The sequence below is a fragment of the Mesoplodon bidens genome (genome assembly GCF_964165515.1).
Source record: "Mesoplodon bidens genome assembly, chromosome: 4".
NCBI classification, from domain to species: domain Eukaryota; kingdom Metazoa; phylum Chordata; class Mammalia; order Artiodactyla; family Ziphiidae; genus Mesoplodon; species Mesoplodon bidens.
Window position 1 is genome coordinate 127998093 of NC_138160.1, and position 16316 is coordinate 128014408.

At 51.9% G+C, this 16316-nt stretch overlaps 1 protein-coding gene across 1 annotated transcript; it reads left to right on the top strand.

Moving 5' to 3' along the window:
* The first annotated feature begins 1378 nt into the window (after window positions 1-1378).
* Window positions 1379-13843, top strand: PCYOX1L (prenylcysteine oxidase 1 like). The gene is made up of 6 exons (XM_081233979.1): window positions 1379-1530; window positions 5706-5912; window positions 7749-7923; window positions 9647-9858; window positions 12273-12413; window positions 12884-13843. Exons 1-6 carry the CDS (start codon window positions 1446-1448, stop codon window positions 13540-13542), a joined length of 1479 nt encoding a protein of 492 aa, XP_081090105.1. The 5' UTR covers window positions 1379-1445; the 3' UTR covers window positions 13543-13843.
* Window positions 13844-16316: the final 2473 nt, after the last annotated feature.

Consider the following 16316-nt stretch of genomic DNA (forward strand, 5'->3'; position numbering starts at 1 on the left):
ATGATTGAGTCACCCAACCTCACTTCCAGTCAAACTACTAGTTTTGCACCTCGGCCACCAGAATTATGCCTCCTTGCTTTTCCTCTTAAACAGCCTTTTTGAACTTGTCCTACAACTTTGATACACATCATCGATGTGTTGTAGGATTGGAAGAACTTTCTAACAGAAGAAAATACAACTCTAGAATCTGGAGTTACCGAGGACCCTAAAATTAAAAGCAAAGTAGAGTCAAGTTGAGTTTTAAAGTTAATATGATTTTACCCTATTAAAATACTGCAAGAATTATATTGTTAGCACATAAGAGAACATGGCACAAAGTGATGGTGAATGCTTGTTTTAAAAGATAATTTAAGGGAATATCTTGAGTCTGGAAATGAACTTAAAAGGTTTTCCATTCTAACACAAATATTGCCAAAAAGTTTTTCTTTTTAATATGAGAAATGCATGTTTATTCATCTACTACTTTACTAGTAATCTAGATTGGCCCTGTTAAGACTCACAGAGCTGGTTGGAAACTCAGATCTATGCCCTTTTACTATTCTCCGAGTCCCTTCCATTTCTTCTCTTAGCCATAATCTGACTGAATAAACATGAATTTTCCTTATTTTATCCTGAAGCTCATCCCCAATTTTATTTTCTGCTAGAGGAAATCTGTCCTTCATAGTGTGGCAAACTAGCCACAGTGAGCTGCTCTTGTTTTCTAAGAGGGTGAAAATGGGAGCTTATCCCTTGCTTCCTACCTTTCCTCCCCTATGAAAGGAGAGTGGATGAAACTCTTACCTTTTGTTTTTAAGTAGAAGGCAGAGACATAAACTGTATGTCAGAACTGCAAATACACGTAGTAACTAACAGCAGTCTTGAAAGCATCTGGCCTTGTTTCAGCATACGCTGAAACCAGTAGCATCTAGCCATCCCAACTGCATGACTGGTCAGCAATTTCCAGCACTTGCAGACACTGCCAAGTGATTTCACATCCCTTATCTCACGTGATTGCCACAACCGCCTAGAAAGGCAGAGCAGGGAAACAGAACGAGACACAGACAAGGCCCGCTACAGAGCCACTAACACTCTGAGGTTGGATTTGAACCGAGATCGTCAAAGCTTCAATTCTTTCCCTACCGTCAATCCCCCGGAGCTGGGCCCTGGTCCTGAAGCTGAGCACTCGAAGCGCGAACACCTGCGCCGGAGCAGGACGAGCCAGCCAATGAGGAAACCGCATCCAGGAGGCGGGACGGAGAAGCTGCCAATGACAGAGCCTGCCCCCAGAGAGATGCGGCTAATGAGGGCCTCCTGCCGGAAAGGGAAGGCTGCTTGTCCAATGAGAGGCTGCGACCAGCGAGGCTGGAAGGCGGAACAGCCAGTGAGGCGCCGGGCCGGGGGCGGGGAGCCCAGCGCAAACCCGCGGCTGCCGGAGCTCCGGCGTGCTGCTCCAGTCGCTGCCCGCCATGGCCCGCGCTGCCCGGCTCTTCGCCGCGCTGGCCGCCCTCCTCGCTGCCGCCGCTACAGGCGATGCTCGGCCCAGCAAAATCGGTGCGGGAAGGACCGGGTGGGGTGCTGATCTGGGGAGGGCTGCGAGGGAAAAGGGTTGTGAGCCGGGAGCCTCTGGATGGGGGAAGGGGAAGGGGAAGGCAGCTGGGCGAGGGAGGGGTCCTCGGAAGAGGAGCTGGGTGGAGAAGAGCCGAGGCACTGCGACTGGGCGAGGAAGGGGACCGCAGTAGGCAAGGTGCTGATGGCGTGGGCTTGTGTCCAGGGCTACCTGGGGCGGAAAAGAGGCTTGGGGCAGGACTGGTCACCGATCTTACCGGAAGGTCCAGGGGCACTGAGCATCTGCCGTGGGTCTGGCTCTTTGCCAGGTGCCCCCAGGACAGAGATTCTGGCCTCTCTGGTTGACGTCATTCACACAGGTTTATTGAGGGTCGTCTGTGTAGCGGGCACAGTGCTCCACAGTTCCTGTGTGGAGGAGAAGAGACTGCACAATACAAGGAAGTTAGTGCTAGGGCTGAGAAAGCACTGTGAATACAGAGGAGGGGCACTTCACCCCAGTCTTTGTGGGCTCTGGGAGGGCTTCCTAGAAGTAACACCTAAGCCAAAACCTCATGGAGGGTAGGAGGCAGTTCTAGGGGAGACAGAACCCATGGTAAGTCCTCTGGGGATAGATTTGCTGAATGACGAAGTGGGGAATTTTTAACAGCAGTCTTCTTACTTATTTGCTTTCTTTTGAAATTTTCAAACATAGACCAAAGTTGAAAGAATTGTACAGTGATCACCTGTATACCCAGCACCTAGATTCTGCCGTTAAGAAACTGCTACTATATTTGCTTTATCACATACCTATCACATGTGCATTAATCCATCTTACATTTTAATGCATTTCAAAATAAATTGCAGACATCATGACATTTTGCTAAATACTTCATCATGTATATAATTGACTAGAATTCCATATTTGTTTACACTTTTTTCCTCTTAACATTTGTCATTTTAACTCTACATGAATCAAAGGTTTTCAAGTCCCTCGTATATAAAATTCCCACAGGCAGAGATGCTGGGCTTCTGGTGTGAAGGAGGAGTCCCTAATCCACTAGGCTGCCCTCTTTGCGCTCTAGGTGGCAGGGAGGGATGCCCCATGGGAGCACCACGGACCTAATAGGGCCAGTGCAGTGCTAAGGTTTGGATTACCAAACCACAGCTCAGGCCATAAAGGGTTAAGACAGGCTGAAGCGTGACAGAAATCAGTTTGGGACTGAACATTTAGGGTTTTCAGAGGAAAGAGGATCCTGAGGGCTGGAGTGGCCAGAGAAGGCCTAATGGAGGAGGTGGATTTGGAGCCAGGGTTTGAAGGATGGGGAAGAATTAGGCAGGCAATGTCTTGAGATGCAGGGCCTCCCCCATCTCTTGGGAAAGGGCAGCAGAGCAGGGCATTTCCCACTGACCAGTGAAGAAGGGGCAGGGCCTCCTCACAGCTCTACCATTTCTGGCAACGCAGAACTTGCTGCCTTCCTCATTCCAGCCAGCCCTACCCACCTCACCCCAGGCATCATCAAGGCAGGATACCTGGCAGTGCCATGCTGCCCTGTAGCTTTCCTGATTTTCCTCAGCCCTCTGACAAGAGCCTCTGTCTGTCCTTTGTGGTTTGGACTTTACCCACAATGGGAACGAGGAGCTTCCTGTTAAGATGGCTTAACCCTCAGGCTGCTGCATGATAAAATCTGAACACCTCGGTGTGGCACTGGACCCTTTTTCTTTTAATTTATTTATTTAATTTATTTATTTTTGGCTGTGTTGGGTCTTCCTTGCTGTGCGCGGGCTTTCTCTAGTTGCGGCGAGCGGGGGCTACTCTTCGTTGTGGTGCGCGGGCTTCTCATTGCGGTGGCTTCTCTTGTTGCGGAGCACAGGCTCTAGGCGCGTGGGCTTCAGTAGTTGTGGCTCGTGGGCTTCAGTAGTTGTGGCACACGGGCTCTAGAGCACAGGCTCAGTATTGTGGCGCACAGGCTTAGTTGCTCCGTGGCATGTGGGATCTTCCTGGACCAGGGCTCGAACCTGTGTCCCCTGCATTGGCAGGCGGATTCTTAACCACGGCGCCACCAGGGGAGCCCACATTGGACCCTTTAAACTCCCCCATAGTTCCACATGTGACCTGCTCATGCTGTTCTCTCTGCAGAGAATGTGTTTCTGCTCACTGGCAAAGCCTATTGTCCTCCAGGGTCATTGCTTCCCTGTGAAGCCTGGGGCCCACACCCTCAGGCAGAATTCATTGCTTCCCCAGGATTCTCTGGAATCCTGCTGTTGCACTTGGTCACACGTTGTCATTGCTAATAGTGCATGAGTCTGTCCGCCCTCTCCCCGCCTATGCTCAGGGGGACAGGAGCTCTCCCTGTTAGATTCATCCTATGTCCAGCACATCTTACCATAGACCAGAGAGTGGGTGTCAGTTTGTGGGTGTTGAATAAGCTGACTCTCAATGAGGTGAGGTCTTCTGCTTCCCTGTAGTCCTTGGGCAGCTTCCAGGCCTTGTGATAGCAGTTTCTCTGGGGGGGAAAAAAAGGGTAATTTGGGGCTTGGTCAAAAATGGAAGTGGTAGGGAGCACATTGGTTTAAAAGGTTAAGGGCATTCTTGGAAGTGGCTTTGTAAACACTGAGAAGAAGGAAATAGTTTGTTCTTTCAAGATGCAACAAATAGTGAGCTCTACTGCCTGCCAGGATCTGGGGACATAGGGACCTGCCCTCAGACCTTAACAGATCATTTGAGTATAGTGTGCCATGGACTAGGCCAGGGTAAGAAGAGTGCTGTGGGACTATGCAGGAGGGACACTTGTCTTAGGCGGGTCAGGTAAGCCAGCTAAAAAGTACATATAAGGGCCACAGAGGTCAGTGAGGCAAAGGGTGACAGCATTTCTGACAAAGGAAGCAGTGAGGGCAAAGGCACAGGCATGAGAGAGCAAAGTCCCATGCTCCACAGCAAAAGAAGTCAAGACAGACAAGAAGGTGGAGTGTTGCAAGGGTGAGGCAGGCAATGGAATAAGTAAATGGAGCCCAGATCATAAAGAACCTTGTATTTTTGCCTTCTAGACAGGAGCCTGTGGTCTTAGGGTCCAACATGGGTCTAGTAAGCACAAATCACACCAGCTTTATCTCATTCTCTTTTTGAGTAGGTTACAAGACTGTCAGATGAGAGGAAAGCTGTGTCTTGGATATGTGGTGGGCAAAAATTGTGGGCAGCATGGCCATCCATTTCAGTAGCTGTCCTCTCAGTGCTATGTAATGGTTACTGTCTGTTTGGTCAGTGGTTCCTAGCAGCACCTCAGAGCCCTGTCCAATGAAACGCTTTTCTCAGTGACTTGGATGAGACTATTGATGGTATATGAACCAAGTCTGCAACTAACAGGAAGGCAGGAGGCGTAATAAAGACAGTGGGTAAGACCCAAAAAGACATCAGTGAGCTGAAACTTCATAACAAGAGTCCAAACCAGAATAGATGTCCTATACGGTGATGAGTGACCCGTCACAGGGTGAATTCCAGGCTCGGCAAACACAGATGTGGAATGACTTAGGTGTCAGTTGGGAGGTTGCAATAGACCAAGGGTTGGCTGACTTCTTCAGTAAAGGGCCAGAGAGTAAATAATTTAGGCTGTGCTTACAGTCTGTTCCAACTATACTCAACTCTGCCTGGCATGAAAGAGCCATAGCCAATAAGCTAAAGAAAGGGCAAGGCTGCATTCCAATAAAACTTTAGCTTGCAAAAACACGCATCTGCCTAGATTTGGGCCTCGGACTGTAGTTTGCCAACCCCTGGATTAAGGAGTGGATTCCAAGTACAAATCTAACCTAATGTGCCTGTCGGTGACCAGGTTTTCACCAATTCGCAGTGAAATAAAACTAGGGACAATGTAAAGAGTCTATAAAACTAAACTTACATTTTTAAAATAAGCATCCTGAATTTTGAGATTCTTTCCTGTTCCTTTGCTGCTAACTTGTCTTTATCTTTATAAAATAATTATAGTAGGTGGCAGTGTTCAGGTTGACCTTTGCTGTTTATTAATAGCTTTACTAAGAACGAGTCTGCAGATTTCCTTTTTGAGATGTTAAAAGCCTATGAGATGCAAATACCTGGGAACCACCGGCCCAGGAGGCTGAGAAGGCGTGACCCGCAGTCTCACGCCCATGCTCTGTCTCTCCCCACGCCTGCCTCCCGGGCCTGCTGACAGCCGTGGTTGGAGCCGGAATTGGGGGCTCTGCCGTGGCCCATTTCCTCCAACAGCACTTCGGCCCCCGGGTGCAGATCGACGTGTTTGAGAAGGGCACCGTGGGCGGCCGCCTGGCCACCATCTCGGTCAACAAGCAGCACTACGAGAGCGGCGCTGCCTCCTTCCACTCCCTGAGCCTCCACATGCAGGGCTTCGTCAAGCAGCTGGGTGAGTGCGCCGTCCTGGGGCTGGCGGCAGCCATTGGGCCCTTCCCAGATTACCCTGATGGTCAAGGCCGGAAGGTCATATAGCTCAATCTCCTCGTTTTACAGATGGAGCAGCTGAGACCAGAGAGGGGAAGGAACTTGCCTGAGGTTACACAGTGAGTTAGTTGCAAAGCCGGAATTAGAACTCAGGTTTGACCTCCCCCCCAGGCCAGTTTCTTTCCCTTTCAATATGCTGCTTCTCAATAATCATAATCATAATTGCTTCCACATGGTGTGTGCTTGCCAAGTACCTGGCATCCTTCTAGGTGATACATAGGCATTACCTCCAGTCCTCCCTACCAGCCTGCAAGATGGGTGGTGTATCTCCTCCCAAAGAAACTGAGGCTCAGAAAGCATATACACCTCGGCTAAGTCCCTGCAGCTAATAAGTGAGAGAACTGAGATTCAACCCCAGCAGCATCTATCAAAACCACAAATATGGGGCTTCCCTGGTGGCACAGTGGTTAAGAATCTACCTACCAATGCAGGGGACACGGGTTCGATCCCTGGTCCAGGAAGATCCCACATGCCGTGGAGCAACTAAGCCCGTGTGCCACAACTACTGAGCCTGCGCTCTAGAGCACACGAGCCACAACTACTGAAGCCTGCGTGCCTAGAGCCCGTGCTCCGCCACAAGAGAAGCCACCGCAATGAGAAGCCTGCACACCGCAACGAAGAGTAGCCTCCACTTGCTGCAACTAGAGAAAAGCCCACGCGCCTCAACTAGAGAAGGCCCACGCACAGCAACAAAGACCCAACTCAGCCAAAAATAAATTAAGTTTAAAAAAAAACCATATACGGTTGGATGCAGAAATTCCATTTCTCAGAAGTGATCCTGTAGGTATACCCGCAGATGTTCAGAGTGGCAGGCACACAAGGTTGTTCATTACAGCACTGTAATAGCAAAAAGTTGAAAATATCCCACCTGCCCACCTACTGGGATCTGAGATTAAACAAAGTATTGTTTAAGTACACAGCCGACTGTTCAGCAGCCAGAGTGAGGAAGTCCTGTAGGCCCACGTATAGAACAGTCTCCAAGATACATATGTCAATAAGGTGCAGACCAGTGTATATAGTATGTGGGGGTGAGGGGAGGGATAACTCAGAGATATGTACACATTTATAGGTGTTTGCACAAAATATCTCTAGAAGGATGCTGAAGGAATATACTTACTGGTTGCCTCTGGGTAGGGGAACTTCGTGGCTTTGGGACAGGAATAGGAGGGAAAGAAATAAAAACCCATAACTTAGGGCAGGTCCTATAATCGCTCAGCCTCACTTTCCACATCTTTACCTGGGGGTGCTAACACCTGTTCTGCCTCTCCCGAGGCTGTGAGAAGGTGAAGTGAGATACGAAGACCCAGTGCTCTGTTAAGTTGTAGAGTGCAGGCAGTTGCCAGGAGCTGTGATTCCTTCCATGTGGCCTTGGTGCCCAGGGCTGCCATCTCAGAGCAGGCCCTGTTGGCTGTCAGCCCCGGACGGTCCAGGATGATATCTGAATTTCCCTCACTCGTGGCTAAGTGGATCCCTGTTGGAAAAAAATATAAAATGGTACATTAGTTTAATTTTCATTTCTTTGTTGACTAGCCAGGCCAGATATCTCCCCAGTGTATTGTATACTGTTCTTAAACAAGCAGCACAGATGCACAAACCATAGTGTTCATATTCCCTTTAATGGAGCCGATCCACGTGCATCCTTCAGGACGGCCCCTGAATTTAAGCTTCAGGAATTGCTAGGTTCCCCCGGGGCGGGGGGTCCTCCGAAGGGGACCTGAGGGCCTCCTCCTTGTCTCCTCAGGGCTGCGGCACCGGCGCGAAGTGGGAGGGAGGAGTGCCATCTTCAACGGGGAGGACTTTGTGCTGGAGGAGACTGACTGGTACCTGCTGAACCTTTTGCGCCTCTGGTGGCACTACGGCATCAGCTTCCTGAGACTGCAGATGTGGGTGGAGGAGGTCATGGAGAAGTTCATGAGGTAGGGCTGGGTGGGGCGTGGGGAGGGCATTCTAGGAGGAGAGAGGAATAGAGGTGCCGAAGGAACCAACGTGACTGTACACTGTCCAAAAGGAAAAGGTACTTGCTGGGTGTGAGAATTCTGCCCAGGCTCCGAGCACGCCCGGCGTCGGCAAGGTGCTTGCTTAGTGCAGCGGTAGTTGGTCTCTCACGTTGTCACACTGGCATCCTCTTTCCCTCAGCTAAACTGGTAAATAAAAGCATGGGTTGCAAACTCGGCCACCTTCAAGGGCCCACCTGGGGTGTGAATAAGTGAAGCAGTTGGGTGGAAGGGAAGGCTAGGGAGTGAGGGGCTCTGAAGAGCCAGGCCCCCCTCTGAAGGGGCGGCCGCTCTCTGCTCGAGCCACTGGTGGCCATGGGGGAATGCCATCTTCCAGTGTTTCAGAAGAAGCTGGAAATCCAGTTACATGTGACATCTCCCAGTTTTTCAGTGTGCACAACCAATTCATCTTATAAGGCAAATGAAACATCTGTCAGCCACAAGCAGCCTGTGGGCCACCATTTACAAACTCTTCTGTCCCCCAGTCCCACCATGAACAAACAGCTTTCTTTACCACCTGTCTCCTCCTTGGGTCCTGGACCCCTCCCCATCGACTCCAAATAACGAGGACAAGTGGTCTGTTGTCACCCTGTCCACCTCTCGTAATCCACTCACTCACCAGGCTGGTACCCAGCTCTTCCCCACAGTCCTTCCTGAAGGTTCTCCGTTTCCTGGCCCAGATGCAGAGGCTGTAGCATCTGACTCTCAGTCGTCGTCTCTAGGCCTCCTTCCTGGTTGCTGGCACTTCTCTGCCCTTCCCACTCCTGTAACTATGCTTTTCACGGCACTTTTTCCTTATATTCTCCGGGTGTCCCCAAAGTCATGTCTTCACTCCTCTTTCCTCTTTCTTATATTTTTCTCCCTTGTCAATTTCATCTAAACCCCCAGGGCCAAGTTCTCCCTTTTGTGGGAGACAGCCTCTACCTGTCGGCCCCCAGTTTCCCCTTAAGTTGCAGACCCACTAATTAATCAGTTTCTAACTGCTTTGTGGACACCCCCACCTGGGTGTCATGTCCATAACCAAACTCAACACGTTTACAGAGCAGCCCAAGCAGAGGCAACTTTTCAAAGGCCAGCCGTCCAAAAGTCCATCAGCAGATTGTTCCAGGCAAATGCCAGCCCCTGAGATTGGGGGAGTTGTGGGAGAACAAGCCATTATCGAGGGGGTGAGTGGGAGGCCTGCTGGACCGAGCCAGACAGCTTTGACATAAGGCAGTTGCCATCGGGTCCGATGCAGTCCTAGAAGCCACTTCGGGCAGAGCCGACATTGCTGGAGAGGGGATGTGTCAGTGGGGGCGGGCATAGCCCACTGCTTGGCAGTCCCAGCTGAGTGAGGACTGTGACCTCGGGCAGGGAGTAGCTTGAGAGGTGACATGTTTGTCATTCAGCAGAGCCACGATGTGAAGCCAGGTCTGGTGGGATTCCAGAGTATTTGCCCTTCCCTCTGGGCTGTCCCTCTAAGTAAGACAGGCCGACCACAACCAGCGAATAGGCCAGAGGTCCCATAACCAGCCTCCTCTCCCACCCACTGCATGGAGAGGAGGGGCGGGTCCCTGCTGGGCCCCCCCAGGTGCAGTGACCCAGCAGCAGGTGGTCAGCTGAAAGGCCTTTCTGCACAAGGGCTCTGGCTCCACTTGTCTCCCAGGATCTATAAGTACCAGGCTCACGGTTATGCCTTCTCGGGTGTGGAGGAACTGCTCTACTCGCTGGGGGAATCCGCCTTTGTCAACATGACCCAGCGCTCCGTGGCCGAGTCCCTGCTCCAGGTGGGCGTCACACAGCGCTTTATCGATGATGTCGTCTCCGCTGTCCTGCGGGCCAGCTACGGCCAGTCAGCAGCGATGCCTGCCTTTGCCGGTGAGCCTCCAGCCCTCGGCCTGCCCACCTGCCCTTCCCTGGCCCTCCCTGTAATAACCTCACATTTACCCGGCTCAGTACAGTTGCCTAACCAACACTGCCCCCTCTGATTCTGGCATCTATCCTCCAAGCTGTCGGGAGATGGTATTCATCCCACTTCACAGACGGTGAAAGGGAGGCTCAGCTCTCAGGTCCTGTGTATTTCTACCACTCCTGTTTGGATCGGTTTCAGGGGCTGTCCCGTTGAGGCCTCTGGGCCCCTGGGTATTTATCTGTTAGAGCACCGCATCTTCCCAGCTCATTACTGGGGCAGGTGGGCACATGTACCACCCACCATCCTCCAGCACAGGCCACAAATCTGCCCAAGAGTCATCAGGGCATGTCTTCCCCAAGGCATGATGACCATTCTGGGCCTTGAAAGATGCTGTAGGATTTTGCTGGGGTGGTGGAGGGGCAGAGAGGGGCATTCAAGGCTGAGGAGCTACACGGGCACTCACTGGCCTGCTTGGCTGTGTCCTTCTCCTCTCCCCCTCTTAACATGGAAGGCCCAGGCTCGGTCCTTTGTCCTCTTCTGCTCTCAACTACTTAGTCTCCCTTGGTGGGCTCAGCCAGTTTCAAGGCTTTAAATTCCACCCACCTGACTCCCAAATATGACCTCCAGCCCAGACCTCTCTCCAAAAGTGCAGGCTTGGGCTTCCCTGGTGGCACAGTGGTTGAGAGTCCGCCTGCCGATGCAGGGGACGCGGGTTCGTGTCCCAGTCCGGGAAGATCCCACATGCCGCGGAGCGGCTGGGCCCGTGAGCCATGGCCGCTGAGCCTGCGCGTCCGGAGCCTGTGCTCCGCGGCAGGAGAGGCCACAACAGTGAGAGGCCCGCGTACCGCAAAAAAAAAAAAAAAAAAAAAAAAAAAAAAGTGCAGGCTTATGTGTCAGCTGCCACCCTTGTGTCTGCACTGGAAGGGCTAATGGGCGTCTCAGACTCAGCACATCCAAACCTGAGCTTCTGATCTTTCCCCTCGAGCCTGCCCCTCCCAGCGTCTGCCCAGCTTGGCTGGTAATTACTCCTTTCCCTTGCTCCAGCCAAAACCTTGAATCATTTCTTTCTCTCATATCCTTTACGTCATATGTCAGGAAATCCCACTGCTTTACCTTCCACGTATACCCAGAATCTGACTGCTTCCTACTACCGCCTTGTCCTTGGTCTAAGCCACCAACATCCCTCAGCAGCATTACTGCAACTCTCCTACCATGTCCCCCACCCCCTGGCCCCCCAAGCTCAATGCATCAGCCAGATGATCCTTTTAAAACAAAAGACAGATCCTGACAGGCCTGCATGTAAAACTGTAATGGCTCCTACTTTCCTTCAGGGAAAACCCAAAGTCCTTCTAGTGGCCTGCAGGGCCCTACATGGTCTAGGCCTCACCACCTCACCACTCCCTCACCCCAAACCAGCCACTCTGGCCTCCCTGCCATGTCTCCAACGTCCCAGGCGCACTCACACCTTGAGGTTTTTGTGTGGGCAGCCCTCTGCGTGGAGCATTCTTCCCTGAGACACAATCATGGTAAACTCTCACTCTTTGCCTTTTCATTGAAGCTGCCCCTGCCCCTCCTGCCCTGCAGGTATCATCTTCTAGCAGACTGCTTGATCCGACTTACTTGATCTCCTCCCACTAGAAGGCAGGCTTTCCAATGGGAACCTCTGTCTCCTTCGTTGACTGATGTATCTTTACAATAGTGCCGACCATCATAGGCACTCGGCCCATTTTTGCTGAATAAATGAATGAAAAGGTTTATAATTAACAAGCACCTCCCATATGCCCAGGATACTGTTCCTCTGGCTCTTGGCACTGCTAGCTCCTTCCCACCCTTCAGGTCCTGCCTAGTTTCACCTCAGCGAGACTACCCTGCTCACTCTGCCGGTATCTTGTATGTATCCTTCAAGATATAATTCACATACCACACAGTTCACCCATTTAAAGTGTAGGATTCAGTGGCTTTCAGTATATTCACAGAGTTGTGCCTCCATCACCACAATCAATTTTAGAATATTTTCACTGCCCCAAAAGAAACCCCATACCTGTAGCCATCAGTTCCCCAACATCCCCCAGCCTTCCAGCCCTAGGCAACCATGAATCTACTCTGTGTTGCTATGGATTTGCCCATCTGGGCAGTCTGTGTAAGCAGAATCATACAATCTGTGGTCTTTTATCGTGGCTCTTGCACTGAGCCTAATGTTTTTACTTCACAACATTGTGAATTTTGTTGCAGTTATTTGTGTGTGTCGTCTCTCGGTGCCCAGGGCTGGGAGGAGTCTTGGCCTGGGAGAGAGGCCCCGGTAGGATGGTGCTGGACTCTCCAGCCCACCGCGCAGTGGTTCTGAGCGCCCACTGGTCGCCCTCCCTCCCCCTTTGCCCAGGAGCCATGTCACTAGCCGGGGCCCAAGGCAGCCTGTGGTCTGTGGAGGGAGGCAATAAGCTGGTTTGTTCCGGTCTGCTGAAGCTCACCAAGGCCAACGTGATCCACGCCACGGTCACCACTGTGACCCTGCAGCAAACGGGTGAGTAGACAGAGCAGGGGCCGTGTCCACTCCATTCCTAAACAGTGAACACTTCCACCTCCTCTGTCCCTAAAGCCCTGGTTTATGACCTGCTGGGGAGTGGTTCCCAGCACTGCCGAGTGACACCAGAGGGCACTGTTGCCCCGATGCAAAGGTCAGAGCCAGAAAGCAGAGATGTGCATTGATCTAGTCCCATTCCTTTGACCACTGAGGACTTTGAGCCACAGCCTTGCCCACGTTCCCCCAGCTAGTCAGAGGCAGAGCCAGAGAAAGCGCTCGGGGTTCCTGACTCCAGTCCAGGGCTCGCCCTGCAGCCACACCAGCACAGAAAGACTGGGACCCAGCAGCTGGAAAGCCCAGCTGCACCCATTGAGGGTCTCATCCCCTCAGTGCAGGGCCCCAGATGGCAAGTAAGTGGGGAGAAGCTGAGAAAGAAGCGGGCTTTTGTGCCCTCTTCCCTCTCCTTCTAGAGGGGAGACCCTTGTACCATGTCAAGTATGAGAATGAGGTGGGCACAGGCTCTGACTACTACGACATAGTGGTCATCGCCACCCCCCTGCACCTGGACAACAGCAGTACCATCACCTTTGAAGGCTTCGACCCGCCCATCGATGTCGTCCAGGGCTCCTTCCAGCCCACCGTCATCTCCTTGGTCCATGGCTACCTCAACTCCTCCTACTTCGGCTTCCCCGACCCTAAGCTTTTCCCCTTTGCCAGCATCCTCACCACAGACTTCCCCAGCTTCTTCTGCGCCCTGGACAACATGTGTCCCGTCAACGTCTCAGCCAGCTTCCGGCGGAAGCAGCCTCAGGAGGCCGCCGTCTGGCGAGTCCGGTCCCCCCAGCCCCTCCTTCGCTCCCAGCTGAAGACCCTCTTTCGCTCCTACTACTCAGTGCAGATAGCCGAGTGGCAGGCCCACCCCGTCCACGGCCCCCGCAGCCCCCTCCCACGGTTCGTGCTGCACGACCAGCTCTTCCTTCTCAACGCCCTAGAGTGGGCGGCCAGCTCCGTGGAGGTGACGGCAGTGGCTGCCAAGAATGTGGCCCTGCTGGCTTTCAACCGCTGGTACCAGGACCTAGACAAGATTGACCAGAAGGATTTGATGCACAAGGTAAAGACTGAACTGTGAGGGCTCTGGGGAGAGCTGGAAACGTCCAGCCCCCGCTCAAGACGGTTCCCCCCCCCCACGCAGCGGCCAAGGTTTTACAAGCCACACTGACCCACAGAGCCCTTCTCTGACCCCTCGTGTGTGGAGCGTCTTTTCTCTCCAGTGTGGGTCCTGGTGACCAACTCTCTGCCTCTCCATCTTAAGGATTTTCACAGTGTTGCTTCTTTTGAAGGGGGAGAGTAAGAGAGGGGGAAGGACATTCAAGCCAATGTATTCATTTATTTATTTTTTTTAAGAAGAAATAAAAATCCATCTGAAGCTGCTTCTGACTTGGTTTTCTAACTAGGAGACAGTGATAACTATGGGAGGCAATATAAGGCAGAGAATTCTGAATCCAATTTCCTTATTGTTTTCCCCTGCCTATTCCCAACATGTACCTGAGGCCACACCTACAATGAAACATATGTAACCAGATGGTTACAAATAGAGGGAAGATGAGAAAACATGAGACAGGATTAAAGCTCCTACTTACTGTAGGCTTGCTAGATGCAAGGTACCCAGTTAAGAACTTAATAGACACCATCCAAGCCTCTAGACGACACTGCATATTGGAGGAGATGACTGTGGTAAGATACAAGGAAGAAACGGTTACCCCAGCAGAGCTGGCAGTATAGCTCCGAGCTTCCTGGTAACCAGTGGAAAAAAGGGAAACATACCAGGCCAAAGGAAGAGGAAAGCTTTTCCTTGGCACCTGGAAGAAGTAACCATTCTGTCCCTTAAGCAAGAGTTGAGGAGTAATACCATGGATCTGTTTTATAAGAAAACAAGTTCCCAGCTGGTGGAGGGCAGTCCTGCCTCACCCCCAAGCACTCACCCCAGAAGAGGAAGCAGAGAAAAGAAGGTGCTGAGATGGAGTTCTTCGGAGGTTGGATGCCCGCCCAAGTCACATCCAGACCTGCTAAATCTGGCTCGGGGGAGGGCCCAGATCCCCAGGATGACACAACACTGCCAAATGACATTGACATTGTGAATTCCCAGCAGGAACAGCCCCAGCGGGCATCCAGCGAACTTCCCTCTTTTGGTAGAGATGGAGATAAAAAGTCCAAAGTGAGGAAAGAATTTGCCCAAAGTCTCTGGATGAGTTCACAGAACGGAGCTTAAATCGTGAATGTCTCCTTAAAACTTAATTGGATTCAGTATGGGGCAAAATACCCTTCAAGGAGGCAGAGGCCCAAACTGCCTCTGAAGTTGTTTTTCCTGTGCGGAAGTGATGGTAGTTAAAGAGATGGCGCCTTTGAAGTGCAAGGAGCGTGCGCGCTCATTGGTCAGAGGAAATATGAGGCTGACACATCAGTAAGAATGCTTTTGGTTGCAGTCGTAGACAACCAAATGCAAACTAGCTTAAGCCATAAAAGGGTCTTATGGGTTATCATAAAACTCCAGGCCCAGGGCAGGCATCGAGCACTGTGGAATGCCAGTGTGGCCTTCGCTTCTCTCATGGTCAGAGATGGCCATCAGAGGGTCTTCTCCCATGGCCCCTGAAGCAAAGTCTGGGCTCTGGGCCAAATTGGGCCCCTACTAAACCAATTCCCGTGGCCAAGTGAATGCCACATGCTGATTGGCTTAGGATTCAGCTACCGCACCAGTACCTGGGACACAGGTGATAGGATTAAACTGATTGGCTTAGAATAGTCAAGTCCCACCCCTGGGGCAGAGGTGGTCTCCAAACTCTAAGATCAGAGGGGTGGAAAGGGTGTTGGAGAGAGGTACACTGACAACCAGATTCAGGAGGGGGCTGTGCCCTCCCCTTCCTCTCAGGTCCAATGAAATCAGTATGTAATGACCTCTTACAGTATGTCATGGCCTGTGTTTGAAATAAAGATGCTCTGGGCTGTCATGGTGTAACCAATGATCGCTGGTATTGGGCCAGAGGACCAAGGCCAGTACCAGACTTGTCCCTAATAACCACCCGTCCCTTGCATCCCTAAGAATGTGTGCACAGAAGAGGCAAACCAGGGCAGATACACTTGATCCTCAGCCTGACTGCAGTGGAGCGGGCTGGTCCTTCAGAAACTTCCTTTATCTGGGTAGGCAGGCCTGAGCAGCTAAGACCAAAAGCAGGCCAAAATGCCTACGCTGCCTGCTTCCGCCAGCTCAAACCTGAGAGCTGGATCCCACCGCCTCTCTGCCTACAAGGAAAGGCCAGAGATTCCTGAAGGCATCAGAAGGGAGCATGGGAACCAGCAGGAAGCCTTGGCCCCAGGGCCACCCTAGCCTTCTCAGGCCAGGAAAGAAGCCCCCAAGGGCCCACAGCTCTCTGGGAGAAGACAGAGCATTTGCAAAGACAGAGAGAGCCCTATGATCTGCCAAACAAAACAGGAAAGAGACCACACCACCTCAGGAGTCCCGGGTGCAACGCAGTAGACTTTTAACGCTTCACCCCTAGACTCCACCCCTAGAGCAGGTGAGCCAAGCAAAATTTCAGCACTTTGTGGGGAGGAGGGCTGTAGAGGGTAGAGTTTGAGGTGGGTGAGGAATAGTGAGGGAGAGAGGAAAGCCTTGATCCTGACCCACCTTGATCCTGACCCACCTTTGAAGGAGCCACAGGGGAAGCTAAGGGCAGAGCTTGGGCTCCCTCTAGAGGCTTCTGTGCATGTATACATTCATTCGTTCACCAAGCCCTGCACCCCTATTTTGCACTGGGCACTTGCTAGGTATTGCCCATGCAACGTTGAAGGAGTTAAATGAGGCCTCTGTTCTCACGGAGTGGGAAGTTCTCACCAGACAGTGGAAAA

Bases quoted from the DNA above. Each gene is read 5' to 3' on its own strand.
- PCYOX1L (XM_081233979.1), top strand. From the start codon at position 1,446: ATGGCCCGCGCTGCCCGGCTCTTCGCCGCGCTGGCCGCCCTCCTCGCT. The intron at 1,531-5,705 runs GTGCGGGAAGGA...GCCTGCTGACAG, and splicing joins TGCTCGGCCCAGCAAAATCG to CCGTGGTTGGAGCCGGAATT. The intron at 12,414-12,883 runs GTGAGTAGACAG...CTCTCCTTCTAG, and splicing joins TGTGACCCTGCAGCAAACGG to AGGGGAGACCCTTGTACCAT.